General features: G+C 44.8%; 1 protein-coding gene across 1 annotated transcript in view; it reads left to right on the forward strand.

Annotated features, from left to right (window-relative positions):
* The first annotated feature begins 519 nt into the window (after positions 1 to 519).
* The window catches only part of LOC147724585 (fibrocystin-L-like), a 505,554-nt gene continuing 483,846 nt past the window's right edge, over positions 520 to 22,227 (forward strand). The window contains exons 1-3 of the mRNA XM_086918064.1: positions 520 to 663; positions 2,426 to 2,543; positions 7,012 to 7,098. Of these exons, the coding sequence (XP_086774190.1) occupies positions 520 to 663; positions 2,426 to 2,543; positions 7,012 to 7,098 (349 nt within the window). The remainder of the gene's footprint in view (positions 664 to 2,425; positions 2,544 to 7,011; positions 7,099 to 22,227) is intronic.

Raw genomic sequence — 22,227 nt, forward strand, 5'->3', positions numbered from 1 at the left:
GCACCCGCTGCAGGGGCCTGTGTTCTAAGTCATGGTCTCAAATTTGCTTGAATGTGCACCATTTGCCCACTTTTATTGCCCCCCCCCCCCCCCCCCCCCCCACCCTACCCCTTAAGTGGTTCGGACTCGCTTGCTGGCTTACTGTGTCCATAAATAAAGCATCTCCAAAAAGTGTGTCACCAACATGACAAGTTTGAAAGCTGTGCTCTACGCTACCCTTCCCATCCGCTGCTGTAGTGACCGGACAAACGAGCGCAGGGGTCATGCGACAAGCAGAGGCGAAGTCATTACTATAGCTCCGAAGTGTTGTGGAACCAAGAGCCAAGGGCAACTCCGCGTTGTTGATTCTCTACGCCTGAGTCTCGGGTCTCGAATATCTCTCAACCTGCTACTTTACTTTTTACGCAACATTTCGGGTATTAACAAGGACAGCTGAGCTTGGTCTAATTAGCCACAAAACAATCACCGGTGCGCCGCGGCGCTACACAGGGAAGCGCCTCTGATCCATAGCCCAGGGCAATGTCCTCCACCGTTGCTACTAGCAGCAGCTCCAAGCGGACGATAAATAGCGGCCGTGCAGAGAGCCCCCACGCCAGTGCACGGAGAGCGGCCGAGAAGAATCCCGGGGCCGGCCGTGCGCAGAGACCCACCGCGACGCAGTCGGTAAGGTGGACGCCCCATTGAGGGGCGCTGTATTGTGTTTGCTGGGTGTGAATGAACATTGTGCACCAGTCCTCGCCGGAGGGAAGGTCGAAGAACACGGAGTGTGAGTACAAAGTTGTGGAACTGTGACCGGTGGGGTGTAGACGGCACGGACGGACACTTGGGCGGTGTTCGTTATAACAAACTCCCCTAAAGGAGTAAAATTCAAGTTTGAAGGCATTTTCGCCTACATTAACAATATCGCGTATGCTACCAGTAAAAAAGTATGTCGTTTTTCTACTTAACACCCCCGTCTTGGTTACCTACACTTCGACCTCAGCTGTCTCCAGAATTGCCCTGCCTTTTCAGGCCGTCGGGCACCAAGGCTGGATGACTTTATGGAAACCCCTCGGGATGCTGAGGGCCGGTGGTTCTTTTTAAATGCGGCTAGAGGGATCACCAGATAACCAGCATGGCAAACCTCCCTAGGGAGTCACTATTTTCTTGTAGATAGTTGTGTAACTTGCCCCAACCCCAAATACTCATAAGAACCGTCGGACTGATTCACTACTCGAGCTCGACACAAAAAGCAGATCGGATGAACACATTTTCAGGTCTGCCAGATATGGAGAGACGCTAAACCTTCTTATAGGCCCCCTGAGATTTCAGAGCAGGGGGTACGCACAGGCATAGTATAGGCAAGGCTGCTCGAGTTATGTGGCAGGGGACCAAATCATGCAGCCAAGCTGACTAAATTATGTGGCAAGAATAGCTAAATTATACAGGTTGTTACACCACGTTTTGTAATAGCATATCTGCACTATTTTTTCTTTTTTTGGACACAATAACATTGACTTGGCAAAGGCTCTATCACATTAGAACCAATTTAACATTCAAATACAGTGAAAGCAAATGAAAGTTGACCAGTCAACTTTTGGGAAAGCCTTCCACTTCTCACTACACACCAGACCGGTAGTGCATTCTTTTCGTCCATTCACTTGGATTTTTCACCATACCGTGGATGCAGTCTCTGATGTACCAACCATACAGTGGGCCGCATCCTTGCTCCATGACAGCACTGGCAAATTCGTTTGCATCCTGGTCCTGAAGGCGACCTGAACTAAGTAAAGGTTGAAATAAAGTCAATTACTCAGCGTAACTCTGACGTTTATTGGTTCTCTAACATGTTGATGAGTCTGTGTTTTCACTATAATTTAAAGTTTTGCAAACGTTTAAGTAATTGTATATTCCTATTGTGCCACCTTTTCGCTGTTTCCCTGGTCTCACGTGTCACTTGTCCAATTCACTTTTCCGCGTGAGCACTGATGTGCACGAGATTCTATGGCTTACACCCACATATAATGTAAATAGTGCTTATACTCTGTTACATTTAAAAAAAGAGAAACTGTTCTATACATTTTCCTTAACTATTGATGTCTCCTTGTTTCTATCTTTCTGCAATAGCTGTGCATGTTTTACATAAGTGCCTATGAATATTACCTGTTGTGACGCTGTTGTTTGCTAAAACACGATTTACCCAGGTCTCAACTGGGTCTACGGGTAACCTCCTGTTGTTTTTTACAACTATTTAAAACCACATCATCTTTGTTCATTTCTACTTCATTAGCTTCTCACATATGTTTCCATCTTTATCTGTCTGTGAGCTCAAGATTACTAGCGAAATTGCCTGTGCATGTGTTCCTTTCAATCCCTCACAAGAGCAGGAGGCTTGTTGAAGAAATATCCACTTCTTGACAGCTGCTCCGGTTCTTTCCTCCTACAGGTGTTGGCTGCAGGCCGGATTCCGGTCTCATTCGAGATGGGCCTCACCATGGCCCCCCGACATTCTCTGTGCCAGTGCCTCCTCTTGGCACTGCTGGCTGCCATCCTTACATCTGCAGGTACGTATGGTGAACACTGTCCATCAGACAATTATCTGCAAATGACAACAGGTCTGAATTGATCTTTTTAAAACCATTTCATGCTTCAACATTCACAACTATGCAATGCTTCAACATAGCCATCGTATTTGACAAATATGTCATGACTCTCACTATTTTATCCAGAATTTTACCCCAATAACTCCTCAATGATGGATTACTCTCAGAATCAAAATTTTGAAGCAATAATGCCAACACTCTTTAGCAAATGGAGATCAAATTCTGTCTCAGTCAAAAAGGGGGGGGGGGGGTGAGGAGATATTTGTAAGAGAACCTTACCGTTTCACTGGAGTAACAAAATGATTCTAAAAAAGGTAAGTTAACCCTTATACAGTGTCTAGTGATATGCTTCATCATTGGTCTCCTCACCCAGAAAGATGGAACATCTGTGTCGGCTTCACCAGTAGTCTAGGGTTAATATTGTAGGGATAGGTTATATAAAATTACTGAGGATGTAATCATGCAAGACAATTTTAATAATGGTCACCCTGATGAAATAAAAAATATGTAAATAATTTTGTAGTACTATTCTGGAACACTGGCGGGGGAAAATGGCCTTTGCGTCACTTGTCTAGGCTACATGTTAAGGTCTTTGTTTTGTTGCCCATGTGGTTTAGGATTATAACTATATAATATTATATACTTTTTAAAAATGTAGTAATTTAAATAATAACGAAGTTTATTACAAACTAAGCAAAATAAAAATGTTAGTGAGAACGAATAATTTTATTTTTAAACTATTGGTATTTGTAAATTAATTAGCATATTTAAATTTCAGTATAATTTAAACACATTTAATTTGATTTTAACTTGTGTCAACATTTGTATTTTATTTGTTCAAACTTAATATTAAGTATGGTAAATTGTTTGGCATTTATAATGTAAATTAAATATTGTTCTATATTGTTTTAACATAATAAATGTCATTAAATGCCCATATAGTTTCTCAAAGGGAGGGAACCACCCTGAAGGAGGTGGCCACCAACAGGACTTAATAATCATAACTTCGGTTGTAAGAGGTTCCATCCCCAAACTGGAGAGGCAGGAGACATGTGCATTTGTGTCTAGGTGTAAATCTCCAGTCGGAAATGGTGAATACCTAAAAGTGGTGAGTTACACCTAGGTATAGGACTAGATCTACACATAAAGAAAATCTACACATGTATGTATACCATTGTGAATCTTGCCCTTTTACTCTTGTTGCTCAAGAGAGATGTTGGCCATTAGAACAACTGTAACACTCCTTCTGCCCCCTCTTCTGTCATCTGACTTTTCACCTGCTCTTCTCACTAACCATGATATCAAAATCGTGGACATCACCCACACCACACCTTTGCCATAGAAGTCAATTCCCACACTCTCATCTAATGACCCATCATATACACCGGCTGATACTTTCAGACTTATAAAAGGTTTGAGATGATTTGGCAAGTGAGGCCAAGAAAAAGGAGAGGTCCCAATACATTGATTTTCTATGTTAATTATGACAGGAAGTTTTGGGAACCAATAGAGAAAAAAAAATAACTGAATGGATTCAAATTTTGGAAAAAAGTTAGAACATTACAGAACTAGGGGGCATGGTCCTCATAGAAATGCATTATAGTGCATGTCAGGTTTGGAGGGTCACAAAAAGGAGCATATATAAAGGGTGACAACATACTTTAATCATTTTAGGAATTCTGATGTGTTCCTAGGTGATTTAGGCTAATAACCGTGTTATAAAGAAAACTGTTTTGATTTAATGAACCATGTTATAAAGAAAACAGTTTTCTCATGATTTTCTAATAGAGGTTAGGGAAAGTGCTCCTGAAGCTAAAATGTAAGCATTTTTTCTATAATTTCATACTATCTTCCCCAGCCACAGTGGCGGCTCCTCGAGGGAGTCCTGCGGGGCGGGGGGGGGGGGAGGTGGGGGGGAGGGCAGGGTGGTGGTTAGTAAACTCCGGCATGCGGTCGACCGGAGGTAAGTAAATAAATAAAATGAATTACATTGCATGCGCTGCATCGCCAAATGGCGTAATTGTTCCTAACACCCTGGACTTACCCCATTGTGTCCAACACTTGGCTATAGAAAATAATCATCAAATTGTTGTTATTATCGGTTACAGAAGAAGAAAGTTTGAACATATTGGTAAGATGCTCAATCGAAAATAGAAACACTCGTGTAATTGTTTTGTCACCCTAAATCAACGCTATAAAGGCTCATTCTTATATCTCAAAATCAGTAGTCACAAACCTAGTCTCACAACTCATATGACCCTCTATTTGAGTAGATCTACTTAGAGAAGTGCACATTATCATCATACTTGCATACTAAATGACAGCTTGTTACATGTTTGTTTGCTTGCTACATTGAACAAATAGAAGAAAATAACAATATTCGAAACAAACAAAATAATTCACAATATATGCCTAAGTTTCATCCAATTATAATATCTTGATGACCTTCCCAAAACAGCATGGCCCGGAGGGCTGTGCCCAGCCTCTTGCATATCTTCAATGGAAGTCTCCTCAGTCACTGGCAGATGTAGTTCACACCTGGGCCTTCCTGCCCTTTGTCTAATAAGATATCCAGGCACCTATCTCAATGGGAGAGGAGTTGCTTCCAGAACCCATTTTAAGTGATTACATTGGAGGCTTTGCTCCCACACCTCTGGGATGGGTACAAGAGCTTTGCATAAGGAAGGAAAGGTTCTGCCATGTGGAAATAAGGCAGATTGTTGGTTTGTTTTTGGTATGACACACAAGGTCACACACTGCTGCAAAAGTGGGTAGGGTTACCCCTGGGAACCTCTTACCTATTGGTTAAGGAGCGTTCAAAAGTCATTCCGCACTCACAGGCTAGCACCAGGCATACATGAGGCATCTCTTGGCACCCTCTTTGGAACTCTACTGGACCTGTGGAAGAAAGAAGAAGGCCAGCTCCTGCTTTGGAGCTGTGAATGACATAAGAAGAACTGCACCTGCTGGGAGGAGACCTAAGAGACTGGTCATGTTGTTATTTCTACACAGGGCAAATAAATTGACTCCAAGGGTCAGTTGTCTGACCTCCTCTTAACCTCATGCGCGCGGCGGCTTTTCCCGCTGTGCGCTGAAGTTTTGTAAATACCGCGGTTCATGACGAGCTCAGCTCGTCATGAGTGTACGAGAGGTGTACCTCATGACGAGCTGAGCTCGTCATCAGCGTGGAAGGGGTTAAGCAACTTTCCTGAAAGATCCCAGGTGACCAGTTTCAACTGACTGGACCCATCTCATAGCTTCTCTTGGAGTATGTAATGACCCCAAATTTCTATTTCTGGTAACTCTGAGCTGATGTTAGAGTGAGGTGTCCAAACTGCAAAAGCTGGACTCAGAAACGTTTTGCCAATTTTCTGCCTGGAGAACTAATGGAGACTGATGCTGCAGTCGAAGCCACAGCAGGCAACGCCAAACTGCCAGTAGCCTCAACTTTCTGGTTTGTCTTGCTGGAGGAAATCTGACTTCTAAAAAGTGTCTTCCTTCGAATGTGTCTTCCTTCGAATGTAGAGGGCTTCACCAGCACCAATGCCAAGCATAATTAGGTCAACGTCATGCCCCTCCTGTGCGGGGACTTTGGACTTTGTACACTTGGAGCTTTCCCACCTTTGTCGACAACCGTACTGGGACCCCGTTCTTCAGCAATGTGTCATTGTTGAGTCCCACTTTCAATTAAGCTTGCAACTTGCCTAGACATTGATGTTTTCTACATAAATGTTTCTAAGTTTGAAGGTACTTCTTTGACCAGGACCAACCTGCTACTCTTATTTTATCCGCGATCCATCACGGTCGATCGAAAAACCCTACCTTTGTTATGGTCTAGTGAGACCAGATTGTCAATTTGTGCTTTTTGGTGCCATCTTAATTTAGAACTTTAAAAGTTCATATCTCTGGGTCCTCTTATTGGATTTTTGTCTTTTTAGTATAATTTTGTTCATTAAAATATTCTCTATTTTTATAAAATCGAGTGGGATTTTTTATTGTGTTGTGTTTTTGACTGTTTAACTGTTTTGGTATCTCTGAATGCTTTACACATTTTCTTAAATTAAGCCTGTCTGATAACTGCCATAATTTCTAGGGATACACTCTGCTTAAAATTACTGAAACCTTTACTGGACCTAACAAGAATAATGGAATTATTGCTTGTGGTGAACTTTCAACCACCACAGTTAATAATCCACATTCCTTAATATCATAATGTTATTATGTTTGTAAAAAGAAATTTCCAGAAGTGAAGATGCATGATAAGCGTTTCTTTTGCATAGATAGATTTGCAGTACCATTTTCTATTAGCTTGCCTCTTCCAAATTCCTCACTACATGCATGTGTTTGTTGGCTTAGTGCTGGGATACATTAAGTCCTGGGTGCAACGTTATCTCTGAAAACAATGCTGACCAGTGTTTTCACTTTACAGCTGGCCAGCAGCCCCCTTCAGCTTCACGAATCCAGCCTATTTATGGGAGTACGAATGGAGCAACGCGTCTCACAATCTCAGGACAGGGTAAGTTTTGAAAAAGACTGTTGTAAAAAATGTTTACCAACAACATGCCTATGTGTTTCACGTCATATTATGACAGTAGTTCATCAGCCCATGCATTTTATACCACTGTCCACAAGAAGTGTACATTTCCACACATCATTGTACTGAATTTTTCCTACAAGACGCAGCTCCTTTGACAAACTGCAAACATGACCTTTTGGGGTATAGCTCCTATTAGTGCAGCAGGTGAAGTGGCAATGTGGCTCAGTGGTTTGAAGGGCCCATTTCCTTTCATTCATTGATGTCTCTCACAGGACAGGGGTGGGGAAGGAATTACCCATTAGAGCCACTCACTTTCTCTAGTGGCACCGCCAACTGCCTGCATGAACAATGTCTAAAGTCAGTCTGTCAAGAGCGAGCTTGCCTTCTACAGGGGGAGCTCTCTCCAAGAAAACGTTTTGAAAAACCTTGTAAAGCCAAGTTTTCCACATACACTTTCTAAATAGCTAACTATCAACTCTGACAGGCAGCCTATTAAATATTCCAGCACTTTCACAATCCATATCTTTCCTCACTGGCCCCTGAAGAGAAGAGACTGACCCTAACAATGGAATCGCAGTTTTACAAATTCTCACCCAGGACCTCATTTACAGTGGCGGATGGTGACATTTGGAAGTGGTGGGGCGTAAAAGTTCGAAAATGCCCATGGCAAGTGAGCACTGCAAGTGAGCCCAACCTCACGCGCTCTTAGCACTGGAGGCCGAAATCCAGCCACATAATTAGCTGTCACCCTACATTGTCCAAATTACGGACAAACTGCATCCCTTTTCAGTTGTTACACTGGTATTACACCTTTATCTCACTAACAGAGCAACTTATGAATGCATTTGTAACTAGTGTATTAATGTATTGATGTGGACTGTACATTAAAGGCTCCTGGCGTCGGGGGGCTGCAGAAAGTAGGAACAACCAATATAGAAGTGTTTTAAGGGAATGTTTTAAACCCTGGCATCTGAACTGTAGCGCAAAGCCACAATTGAAAAAATAACAAATAATGCAATCGTAGTGAACTATGTAACAATAGTTAAATAATTCAATTATTAACACAAATAGATGTTATTGCAATATGTAATACATCATAATTACATCATTATTGATAGGCATTACTGCATTATTAAATCCATAAGTCACACAAATAAATAAATATAGAAATTAAGAATTGCATAGTTACAATTATTGTTTTGAGAGTGACACTGATCTCGAAGGAGGCAGTGTTGTCCAGCAACGCCCAGTAGAGAAGGTAAATACTGCTGCTAATGTTAACCCGCGATTTTCAAGCGCGCTTCCATGCAGCAAGTGCCGAATCTTGTGCTGTGTTAGAACTCAAAGCCGTCCTATTAGAACTAACGTGCCCAGTTCCAGACACTGCATTGTCCGAATAGCCCAAATCTATAAGAAAGCACTCTTTACTTTTTTTTATTTATTTTTCATGAGGGATACACACTGACAGCTGCTATTCATAGCTTTCAATCGGTTAGTTTTTAGAAACAAGTGGCAAGCTATCTGCTCACCTCAGGTTTATGGCTTGGTGCGCCTCGAGTGTGTCTTTTACCTGTGTATTCAGGCAGCCCTTCCATCCGAAACTTTGCTCAGCTCTGTGCAAAGGTCAACTGTGTGCAAAGAGAGACAGGCACTTTTCAGACGTCTTGTTTTATCGTGAGAGGGGTCTCTCACCCTACACACACTAGGATAAATTGATACGTGGGAGGCTGGATGATAAATCCTGGTTGCTTGCAACAATGAATGTATTGATAACTCAGTATCTGGGTGCATGCATATGTTAATGGGTGACTGTAAGCATAAAAGAGGAATTTATGAACAATATGATTTTGGCAGAAAGTTTATATATAAATGAGAGCGTGCACGATTAACTCTGGATTTAAAGCGCTTGATTGATAACTTGGTAATGTAATGAAGAGGTGCATGTATGACTGAATGAAAGAGTGCATAATTGAACTGTAGAAATCCTTAAAATCTTGGTCAGAACGAACCTTCACGTTGACCTTATGGGTCCATGCCAGCTGACGCCATGCCTGCAGTCCTAAATTTAAACTGTAATTATGAGAGTTGCAGTCTTAGTTTATGTCAGTGAACGTGCCAGTGAGAGGAAATCCCGGGCCTGGTATCACACGATACTGGTGTTGCTGCAGTCACCACCTTCCCTTTCTTTGGGGAGGGGTCTTGACTCTCGCTAACCCTGCCGCCTGCGCTGCGGTCAATGGGCCCTCCGGCTGTGTTGAGCAGGACGTGTTTGTTTCTGAAATGTCGTTCTGCCCCCGTCCTGCTGGCTGGGAGTCAGGTGGGGGGTCACCAGGGAGCATAAATTCGGCCGTTTAAATGGGCATTGCTGTGGGGGCGACCTGCTAGTCTGGGGCTGATTCTGAAGTGGGACAGTCAGATCTGTGGACGAGAGCTGCCTGCGACTGGGAGAGTGCTGCCACTAGAAGAAATTATATGGGACAACAGGCAGGCAGGATTAGCATGAATCTCGTCCGTCACATGGTGCTGGATAATCTGAAGACTGCGGAGGAAATCAAAAGCCGTGAGGTGAATTATTTTCAACACTGAATGCACGCAGTGCCGCACAAAAAGGAATCACGCCTGGGCAGTGGGACGCATATAATCACACACACATACACAACAGACAACACTCAAAGAAATGTATTCAATTTCACACACGACACGCATACACACAAACACATCCATTCATGACAACACTCTCCACCAAACATTCATGCATACACGCACGCTCGCACAAAACACTTTAAAATAAAAGAAAAACACATGCACGCACTCTTACCTTACCTTGATGCCGGTTCCGGTCCACGCCACTTCTGGGCTCTGCTCTGCTCCCCTCACGTCACGTCACAGGCTCACAGCCCCTCTCGGCCAATCCTGGCGCCGGGGGGGGCACAGGCCTTCTTGCCCGTAGCACGCCCATTAGGAGGCCGAAGGGCTCCTAATGGGCATGCGCATCCAATCAAAAACACAAGTGCGCATAAGTGGACATGGTGCGAAAATTCGCCCTCCGTCCCCACTCATGCGCACTTGTGGTGCTGCATGCCCCCTGGCCTGGTGACGTCTGACAAATGACGGCAGACCGCCCACCCCCTTCAGGGCGGTCTGGCGTCATGCAGACTGTCTGAGTTCTGCGTCTTTTAAATGATTCACTTCAAAGACGGGCTGAGAGGGGGGTCAACGCCCCAACGCCCATAATGGACGGACCGCCACTGCTCATTTAGAAGAGAGTGGCTCTCATGATTGGATCAGAGTGAGAAGATTCAGACGCTCAATAATTTTTTTAGGTTGAAGAAACAGACTGACTCTTTCCAGGAAGCTGGACATTAAGCATCAATGGGGTGACCCTGTGTTCCCCAGAACTAGGGTAACGTTCGGTGTACAAACACAAATGGTTTTGTCAGATAAAGCTTGCAGTACATATGTTATGTTATATATATTTTCTAAGCACTCGATTACCCATGGGTGTCTTGGTGCTAGAAACAGTGTGCCGATAGCTTGGAAAGGTGAGTGAACCCTATTATGAGCAATTAAAAAGTCAGGTCTTGAGGGATTTTCTGAACATCAGGAGATTGGAGGAAGCTTTGATATGAAGAGGAAGCTCATTCCATGCCAGAGAGGAAAAACCACAAAGCTATGGCCAGCCCATGTTGCATGTTTGAATCTGGGTACAGTGACTATTTGTGCCGACAAAGATCTTAATGGCCCATAAGGCAGGTACCAGTTAAAACTGTTTTTAGAGGAATAGGGGCCCTTGATCATTCAGGGACTTGTGGACGATACTGAGGTCCTTGAAAGTGACTCACTGCCTGATGGGTAGCCAGTGTAGCGCTCTCATGGGTTTAGCCACCGATTGATATTTAGGAATTGTACGGAGGAGCTGCACAGCTGCATTTTGCAAAGTTTGTAGCCTGTTTAGCACATGTTTGTGGGCAGTTAGATAAAGACTATTACAAGAATCCAACCGGGACAGAGCAAGGGAAGTCACTAACATCTCCTGAAGCTGAAGGGGGATGAAAGGGAGTATCTTCTTTATGTGCCTAGGGGTATGAAAGACCTTGGAGGAGACTACATTGACTTGAACTGTAATGGACAACTTGTTGTTAATCAGAACACCTAAATGACAGGCTTTGTTGATGGGGGACAGGAGCGTACCCATATCCTGGGGCCACCAAGTGGGCATCCAGAATGAAGGATCAGCACCAATGAGCAGGACCTCCTTCCTACCCCAGTTCAGCTGGAGTCAGGTCTCTGCCATCCATTGGTTGATGGGTTGAATACAGTTGCAGAAGTTGGGTCCTGTATCTGATGTATCATTGGCAAGATACACCACAATTTGTGTGCAGTCGGTGTAGGAGATAAGGGAAAAACTAAACAACTTGAGTTCAGCGAGAGGGGGGACGTACATGTTAAACAGCGTTGGTCTGAGTGAAGGCCCCAGCAGAACCCCACATGGAAGGGAGAAGGAGTAAGAAACAAATGTTTCCAGTTGGACTGTTTGTTCGCGGCCATGAAGGAAAGAACTAAGAAGTTTCCAGGCAGTGCCAGTGAAACTGATACTTGTTTGGGGGATCCAGCAGTCTGTTGTGATGTATGGTATCAAATGCAGCTGTCAAGTCGAAATGTATCAGGGCAGCTTTGCTAACCCGATCAAGGGATTCCTTGACTTCCTTTGTTGCCTTAATTAGTGCAATTTCTGTACTATACCCGGAGCGGAAACCAAGTTGGGTATCATCCAGCTGATTGTTATAGAAAATAAACTTAACCTGCTGAGAGTCTATTTCCTTCTCAGTAAGCTTGGTGGGCACAGGGAGGCATGATATACACCGTTAGCTGTAAGGCTCAGCAGGATCTAGAGATAGTTTCTTTAGAAGAGGGAGAGCTGATGCTTTTTTCCAGCTGACTGGAGAGATGGCAGAATGAAACATATGCTGAAAAACCATGGTCTAAGTAGGGGCTATTGTTTTGGCAATAGAGGTGGTTACCTTAGGAGGACAAGGGTCCTCTGGTGATACTTATCTTGTAGATTTAATACGTCTAGTAACTGTCTCAGTGGAAGGAGGAGAGAAGGATTTAAAGATGGACATACACTTATGTAATTCTTTCATATGAGGAAATAAATCCAAATATACTTTGTTGTCTGATGCACTGCATGAGCAGTGTTTCACTTGACAGATACAGAATACCTTATTGTATGAATTACCATAATTGGATTTTCATTGAATATGTGTGATGTATTCAGTCATACAGACCCTTGTGTTTTCTGTTTGTTTGTCTTTTGGATATATTTCCAAGAAGCTGGAAGCATTATCCCATTATCATCTAGGATGCAGGAGATTCTAGATATGAGTTTAGATTTGAAACTTGCAAGAGATTGACTCTCACCCTGTACAAAAATGTAAGAAACAGACTCTGGAATGGAAGAGATAGACTCTGATCATCAGCTATGAGTGAAAGAGACAGACTCTCTGCATGGTCAAAAAGTCAGATGAGATAAGTTCTCATCAGTGTCTCTAGAGTGTAAGACCAGAGCACCAACACAGACAACATTTGTAAAAAGTGCAGGGCCAAAATGTATTTTAACAGCCCATGACCGGCATACCAAAAGCCGGGGTTGCCTAGTACCAAAGCTGCCTAGTCTTGATTCCACATCATGATTATTTCTTCCACAACCCTATTTTTTTCTTCCTTATCTCATTCCTTGTGTTTTCTCCTACTTTGTTCACCCTTTTCTAACTTTCTCTCTGTTCCGGGGCTTCCATCGGGTAATATAATGATATCTCCCTGTTTTAAGCAGTTGATAATGATATCCTTAGCATGTTCACCTGCGATTATCAGGTGATATCGTGGGAAAAGGGGCGCCCTGTAGTCACACTTTCATCAAGTCGTCTACCCCGGCTTTTAGCCTATCCCGTTCCGCGGCTCCTGGCTTGACCCCCCTCAAGCCCCCAGGTATAATGATTGCCCAGCATGCAACTGCTCCACAGAGGGCTTTGGGTCATTCTCCCCATGAAGTATCTTTGAAATATAGATGGAATTGGGTGCATTAAAAGCACATTTTGATGAATGTGGTTAAACGTGATAGGTCCAAAAGGCATTTCTGCAGGGATATATGGGATGAATGCTGGCAGTCACTTTAAGTGATCTGACTGATTTGCAAATGGCTGGGTCCAAACTGGGGTGACGTGACAAGAAAAATAACAATGGAATAAACCCAGATCTTTGACTGGGTGCGAGTGTTTGAAAAGTTTCAACACTCCATCCTTTTATTAAGTGATGTTGCTGAGAATTAATTCACAGTCATAACAACATTGGAGCTCAAAAGGGAGTTGCAGAGGGTTTGTACTGAAGGACAGTGTCACTGGAGGGCAGGAAAGAATGAGAAGTGTTGAAATGAATGTAGAGAGAGAAAAATTACATTTGATAATGATCCTGGGGAAGAACACGTGTTCCCTCAGAGCAGACATGAAACACCTAGTCTAAGCCTGTGTGAGAGTGCCTGAGGGAGGGACGAATCATGCTTCAGAGCACATAGGAGTCTCTCTGAGCCAGCCCAAGTGTGGGTAAAAGTATGTATAGTCATTAATGTGCTAATCACACAAGAATCACTGAGCATCGCAGTACCATTCGATGTATATGCGATGTGACTACACTAACAAGACACTGTATTGACAAGGGACAGACGGAGGAAGCAATGGAATGGTACATCCTTGAATAACTAAAATCCTTAAAGAAGGACATGGCAAAACATCTCCTCATCTTTGAGCAGAGGTGGATCTCCAGACTCCGCACTGACCTGCGTGGGCTGAATGATGAGATACCGCGGGGGTACATTAACTGTTAGACGATACTGTAACTTTCACCCACATGGTATATTTATGCTTCTTTGGTCCCTGAGTAAGGGTTGTGTACCTATGAAGCAGGTCCAGCTGGTTTAAATCTGCTCCATTACGATAATGCTCTCATGGTCCAGATGTGAGGTCATAGCCTCCACCAGATTATACCACATCAGCTTTGCCTTGCCGGCTTGGCTACACAAAAATAGCGCGTGTATCAAGAGGGAGAGAGAGGACCAGATAGCTAGTCCAGATCCCCGGTTTATATGTATAGTTAATCAAAAGAGGACTAGCTGGGATGGGGTTGGTATGATATTATATTGTAATCATACTGGTGACTCAGTATTGTTTTGTCAGGGGGAGATGGCACCTGTTGGGTGTCTTTAGAAAGCCCTCACCCACCAACCTAGTTGGTGGCATGCTTCATCATCGGGCCCACCCAGTGACACCTAGCGTGTCCCGGGTGTGCTACGACGCCTGGCTACAGCGGAGCAGGTATGTCACTGTGTGTGCGGTGAAGGGTGTTAAGTAAGTGAGTTTAAAACGGCTTGGCGGGGGTCCCAATACCTGAAGGGTAAGAATACTTTATTAAATGGGCCTCCGCCAGCGGTTAAAAATAAGGCAGTGGGACGTTGGGGGCGGGTTACGACCTCCTACGTCCTTTGGTGTGTCAACATGTTTCAGCCAGTGCCTTATCTGTAATCTGGCTTTCTTCAGGACTGATAAAAAATGTGTGTGGTTAAAATAGGGGTTGTGTAGTGCAGGCTATGTGTCTACACGCAGAACCGGTTCTGCGAAGGAGGCACAACAGGTCCCACGCCGGCTCTGACCAGTAATCCTGGTCAACCCCATGCCACTTCAATAACCTTGAAGTCTGACCTACCTAAAAATAGCGTGATCTTGAGAAGGGAATCCCCCCCCTCTCACAGTTAGATACACTTTAGGGCGTGTAGACACATAGCCTGCACTACACAACCCCTATTTTAACCACACACATTTTTTATCAGTCCTGAAGAAAGCCAGATTACAGATAAGGCACTGGCTGAAACATGTTGACACACCAAAGGACGTAGGAGGTCGTAACCCGCCCCCAACGTCCCACTGCCTTATTTTTAACCGCTGGCGGAGGCCCATTTAATAAAGTATTCTTACCCTTCAGGTATTGGGACCCCCGCCAAGCCGTTTTAAACTCACTTACTTAACACCCTTCACCGCACACACAGTGACATACCTGCTCCGCTGTAGCCAGGCGTCGTAGCACACCCGGGACACGCTAGGTGTCACTGGGTGGGCCCGATGATGAAGCATGCCACCAACTAGGTTGGTGGGTGAGGGCTTTCTAAAGACACCCAACAGGTGCCATCTCCCCCTGACAAAACAATACTGAGTCACCAGTATGATTACAATATAATATCATACCAACCCCATCCCAGCTACACAAAAATAGCCCCTTTGCTAGGCTGTTGGGCTAGCTAAATGCAGTACTCCTGACTGTCGGCTCAATTATATTTATTTGTTCAATAAGATATACACATTTGTATTATGGATACAATCCTGACTATATCTTTTATATACTCTATATAAATAATTTTGTATGCATTACTCCCTGTTACCTCGTTGATGAATACTGAGGGCATGGACAGACATATTGTAAACCTCTTAGCTCTCCTTCTATGAGTCTGAGAGCAGAGTAGTCATGTATCTTCAATCATTTAGCTAGCTTAACCCACACTTAGTTGAGCCCCAGAGTGCAACTTCCTTAAACTAGACATAGAAGATATAGATTCAGTAACCTATGTCTCCTCGATGCAACATGAGAGCTCGTTATCAAGTTTCGCGTGGACTAGTAGTCCAAAGGGATCTGCAGGCACCTCGGACCTCGGGAACTATGATTCTTATGGGCACCCATCACCATCACACCAGAGTGCACCCCATTGGCTCCGGTGATAAAAAGATCTACAGCACATCACCAGTCATACTAGCGGATGGGAGAGGTGTGGATTGTAGGTGTAAGGTAGGATGGGCATCTTGATGAAGTGATGAAGTAAGTCGGGGATGTGAGGGGCAAAGTGTCCCCCTCCTTGGGCACTCTCAACTCATACCCGAGAGGTAAGGACTTTGTCTTTCCTGATTGTTGCGGCCCTCTCTATCACCACTCAGTACTCTCTCGACCACCATTTGGCATGTGGTACTATTACAGCACTGCCTTTTGAGGCCATTTACATTTAGCAGCACATAGCTGTGGAGCTATTGTCATGAAAGCAACATATTCGCTTGCATAATTTGCACTGCTCCAACTACCACCAAGATTTGGAGGCCATTACACCCATGTTGGGGGGCTTTGTAATCTAAACAAACGTGCATACTATGGTTTGGAGTGATACACACATAGTACTTTGTTACTTTGAGTCTCTTTCTATTCTTTCACTGCTCCCACTACCACTAATGAAGGGGCAGAATTGTTATCCGCACCAGGGAATATATGTTTGCGAATACATATTGAGGTTCACACGTAATATCGAAACCGAAGAACCTATTAATAGTGCAGCATGTATAATCCCAATGTTAAGCCTGTGGCTTTAGAGATAAGTGTTACCAATATCAAATCAACATCCATAATCACTTCATTGAGCATGCCGCTTTAAAGGTAAGTGCTACCAACATCATGTACTAAGTCTTGGCTTTCCCTAAAAGAGAATGTGAGCTAACATAAACCTTAGGAAGGTTACAAAGGATAGGATTTTCATAATATGTTAACTAGGCTATAGGTCTGATTGTCTGATAACGACTCCTCAAGCATCACAATGACCCTTTCATTCTGTTATGCTAACGTGTGACTACACCGGACATCGTCCCAATTCAGACCAGGGAGCTGGTATCCCTAATGTTAAGGTTAGGAACAGGCCAGAGTAAATAGCAAGTATTTATAATGTGCATGTGCACTGGTTTTTCCATATTACACATGTCTTTGAGAGGTGTGCTGTGCAGTTTCACCTGTGTTTTCACAATGAGACAATATGAGTCTGCATGCTAGTCCTAGGATTTCTAAACAGCTCTCTAAGACTTTCTCTATTTTGTTATTGAATTTGTAAGTGTTATTTCTCATAATCCAGGTAAGACTCACCTTGGTTTCTTCGGTTCACCAAGCATTGTCTTACAGCAAATTGGCCAGTACATTAGGGGTCCTTGGCCCTGATGAATGCCCATGACCTGTGTAGGCAAACAATAGGGGCAGAAACATGTTCTCTTAGCAGGATGGAATGAGTCATTGTCCTCACTTTCCATCCCAGTATTGTTTTTAGGTATACCCGAGGTCCGCAGCCAAGGTGTAAAACCTGGGATGCCTGGGATGCCGCAATATATAGGGGCAGAAACATGTTCTCTTAGCAGGATGGAATGAGTCATTGTCCTCACTTTCCATCCCAGTATTGTTTTTAGGTATACCCGAGGTCCGCAGCCAAGGTGTAAAACCTGGGATGCCTGGGATGCCGCAATATATTTATAACTAATCTGTGTCCCCCGTTTGTCCAGTTATACATTAACTAAGAACCTCCTCCTTATTCCTAGTGCTTGGATGTTGAGTCCACCCTGGTAGCACTGTCCTTCCAGGGTCGAGAGAGATTGCCAGTGATGTGTGGGAAGGTTTGACCTTCACACACATCCCAACAGAACTCTTGAATGCCTAAATCGGACAGGGATCATTAATTCCACAGAGGAGAAATAGTCCCTTTCTTGTAATAACTGCTGTACCCACTTATATAATATTCATGACTATGATCACATCTGAGAGCAAACCTGCGTGGCTCTTATTTCCACCATTGCATTGAAAAGGGTTAACATTTTGCAGTTTTTTTCTGCAGTAGTGAGCTCAGTTACAAGTATAAGAATGTCAATACTAAGGGCCCCATTAAGGTGGCGGGCGGATTGCCCCCGCCAGACTGGCGGTAGCCACCGCCGGCCTGGCGGGGGTGACCGTGGCGGAGGGAAAGACCGTCTGCCTCTTTTCCGCCCCGTCGCCTTTTCCAACAAGTCGCCTTTTCTGCCCCAGTTGCCTTGCGGCCGGGGCGGAAAAGGTCTAACATGGTGGCGGTGTCTATTTGACACCGCCAGCCATATTAGAATGGCCCAGGATAGATGCCTTTCCGTGGTGATGCCACCATGGAAAGGCATGCAGTCTTCACTTTGGGGGCCCCCTACGGGCCCCCGGAGTGAAGGAGAAGTGGGGGTGCACAGGAGAAGTACCTGTGGTACCCCCCTGCATTTGCATTAACAAAGCGGCAGGCACCGCTCGGCGCCTGCCACTATGTTGATGCAAATGCATTCGTGCTGAGAGCCCCGCCCGCCACAATGCTAAACATGCAGGATGCGCCTGCCACAATGGCGGGCGCATCCTAATGCCCCCCACGGGACCCCTGCCCTTATGGCGGGGGGTCCCAAAGACCGATAGGTCCGCCCGCCATCCTAATGACCCCCTAAGAGTCCGGAGACCAATGGTATAGGGAGAGCATTTCTTTTCTGCACCAGATGTGACCCTTCTAATGAGGGCTCAAATGGAAGTGTGGTACTGTGACATTGAGCGTGGTCATGTGAGTTTCCTCCTTTGAGTGTGAGCCTGTGTCGATGAGTGAGATTAAGGCTGCTCGTGTCCACATGTGATGATGACCCTGTGTTCATGAGCACTCTGCATTTGAATGCAAGTCTGTACCCGTAAGTGAGACAAAATACCCCGACTCCATCACTGTGTCTGCAAAAGAGTCACTGTGCCGATGCTGCCGAAGTGTAGGTATGAAACCTTGCCTCCAAATAATATACATCTGCTCAAGATGCTATGCCTGCAAGCACGGCGGACGGTTGGGCGGGGGTGTGGTGGGAGGGTGAGAGTCGACAGATGGCAGAATAGGTATAATTAAATAAATAAAGAATACCTAGCCCGTCATCTGTCGACCTCCCCCCGCAGCGCCCCGCGCCGCCGCACTTACCTATGCTGCAGCCGCTGCCTGCTAGTAAGTTACTGCCAATGTGACACACTGTCTGAGGGTGGTCCTGACAGTCAACATTCAACAGAGTCCCTGGCTTGCTAGTTTATTAGGTCTCGCCTAGGCAGCGCGCATGCGCTGCTCTAGGAGAGGGCCTTTAGCAATCGGTCTTCACTTTCAAAGCACCCGCACACGTGCTTGTGGCAGCATCCAACTTGTGGGAGCGAGCAGCGGCGCGCTGTTTGTAATTAACGTGGCTGTGCCACTGGTCACTCCCGCAAGGTGGATGCCGCCACAAGCACAAGTGCGAGAGCTTGAAAAGTGAAAGCAGCGGTCTCCCCTGACCTCCCGTGAGATGTAGCCTTGTACCTAATTTGTTGACATTCAGATTACTAAATGTTGTAACACCAGCTTTCGCACGCGATCATCATGCATGATTAATCAATTAATCTCCCCGTGGCCCCCCTGTAAAAACGTGGTGCTAAAGAACATTCATAAGCGCTATCAGAAGTGACCGCCCGCTAAATCTGTTTTGTGTTCTATCCACTCGCCGTTTTTTTCTTTGCTTTTAATATTCGGCTTCTGTCTGCTCTCCCATGTGCCCCCTTCGATATCCTCCTCTCCTTCCGCATTCTGCCAGCATCCTCCTACCAAATAATTCCTCCTCCCTCCCTATGGCCTCTCTCTTCGTACCCCTATGACTCTCAAAACACACACACATGCACACGCACCCGCACACGCACACACACACACACACACACACACGTCAGTGACGAGTTAAGGAAAACAACCATAACAACGCAACTTTTACAACGTACTACCATTACAACGAAACTTTTACGACGTAAGATCCATTACAACGCATGCTTTTACAACGCAGATGCTATTACAATGCATGCCATTACAACGTAAGTATGGGTAAGTATTTAATAAAAAAAATATTAATTTAATTTTAAATTAATTTTCTAAAAATAAGTATAATTTAATTTATCAAAATAAATGTTAATATTTGAATTAAAAATTAATAGTAATTAAACTTATTTTAATTAAACCCCCCTGGAGTTAGAATAGTAATTTTAACCCCTACTCTATCCAACACTTACCCTACTATTACACCCCCAGGAGTTAGAACAGTTATTTTAACCCCTACACTATCCAGCACTTACCCTACTATTACACCCCCCTGGAGTTAGAATAAAACATTTAACCCCTACACTATCCAACACTTACCCTATTGGATTGGATTAGATTTGCTTACTTTCTTGAGGCACAGCCGGGAAAGTTAAGCTTAGGAGAACTGTTTTCTTAACGTTTGTTTTAATAGTTGTTTTAATATTAAAATCTGCACATTGCAACTCGGATACTTACCACATCCTAACCCTGTGCCCTCGCAGCCGAGTAGGAGCTGTCACGGGACTCAGGCAGGGGGAAGCCGACATTTTGGGACGAGTGCAGGGTGGCGGACTAGATGTTCCACACTTCCGCCCCCTCGAGCTTTAAAAGTCACGCCTGAACACTCGCACGATATTGGATTTGCTTACTTTCTTGAGGCACAGCCGGGAAAGTTAAGCTTAGGAGAACTGTTTTCTTAACGTTTGTTTTAATAGTTGTTTTAATATTAAAATCTGCACATTGCAACTCGGATACTTACCGCATCCTAACCCTGTGCCCTCGCAGCCGAGTAGGAGCTGTCACGGGACTCATGCAGGGGGAAGCCGACATTTTGGGACGAGTGCAGGGTGGCGGACTAGTTGTTCCACACTTCCGCCCCCTTCCCACCCCTTAAATGTATCCTACCATTCGTCCTAAGGCAAGCCCGTCTGCGCCCGTCCGCGCCAGGATGTCGCCTCTCGCCAGGAACGCTGGACAAATGCCAGGTGACTTCCGTGGGTATGGGCAAGAGACTCTCTTATCTTTAAACCCAGGGGCACAGAAATGCGGCAAGCTCACATCACATATGGGGGAAAGCTGCCTGAAATGCCATACTTGCAGTTTTAGCACCCCTACCCCTGAATTGGCTAGCGTAGTAGGGGATAGAATCCACCCAGTACAGCTTAAAATATTTCAACTTAACGTGAGGTCTCTGGTCATGCACCATATGGAAGTTCATGATTTTATTTCTGACGAGCTTCCGGATATTCTCTTTTTATGCGAAACCTGGCTTAAGGATGATATGATAGCTATGCCTAATCTTACCCTCCCCGTGGGATACTCAAATCAGTACAGTCAACAGGGACTCTAGGGGGGGGTGGGAATTGCTATAATTTATAAATCGCAATATCCTTGTTCCTTTATTAAAGAGAATATCAGAGACTGTGAATGCGCCCGTTTTAGGGTGGACATAAGTGCACATTTCACTCTCTCTGGACTGTATATTTATCGCCCAGTTTATAGAGGCATTGTTGGATGCGACATGTGAACTGGTGGTGGGTTCCGCCAACAGTTTTGGGGGACCTTAACCTCCATTTTGACATGTCGCAGGATAGTGTCATCAGTACCCTGCTAGCAGATTTAGAGGCGCTGCAGATGGAACAATTAGTGTCGGAGGCTACGCACATAGCTGGTCATATATTAGACCCGGTAATTTCTAATATCTCTGCTCTGACTATTGTTGTGCCTAAGCCCTTGGGATGGACTGACCACTTCCTGATCGAAATAGGGTTATCCATCCCAGACGCTTATAGACCTGACACCGATAAGAGGGTCCGAAGACGCCCATGGCATAAACTCAGACTAGAAGATTTCCACGCTTACCTCATGGCTAACCCTTTAGGAGAGAATGCTCACCCTGGGGAGGCATATGCCGAGTTATGCGACCAGTTTTTAAAGGGACTTGACTCCCTGATTCCTGCACAATGGACCAAGGGGGGTACGTCCAGCTCGAGCCCCTGGTACAATGATTCTCTGAGAACGCTCAGAAAAGCCTGCAAGAAAGCGGAGCGTGTCTGGAGAAGGGAATACCTGGATGGAGAGAAACTAATCTATCTGTCAAAAGTTAAGATCTATCATAAAGCCATCTGCGCAGCGCGCGCGGCGTTCTATGCGAATGAGATTAAGGAGAGTCCCAACCCGACCAAATGTATTTTAAAAATTTTTAAAGAGCTCAGGAGCGACAAAGTGGCTCGATCGTGTGTTATTTCCGCACAACATTGTGAAGAACTTGCGACGTTTTTCGTTGAAAAAGTGCAAAAGATTTCCCAATCCTTTCCACTCATGGCCCCCATACCATCCATACACCTGATAGGGAGGCCCTCTGCCCT

The sequence above is a fragment of the Lissotriton vulgaris genome, chromosome 4_1 (assembly GCF_964263255.1).
Source record: "Lissotriton vulgaris chromosome 4_1, aLisVul1.2, whole genome shotgun sequence".
Taxonomy (NCBI): domain Eukaryota; kingdom Metazoa; phylum Chordata; class Amphibia; order Caudata; family Salamandridae; genus Lissotriton; species Lissotriton vulgaris.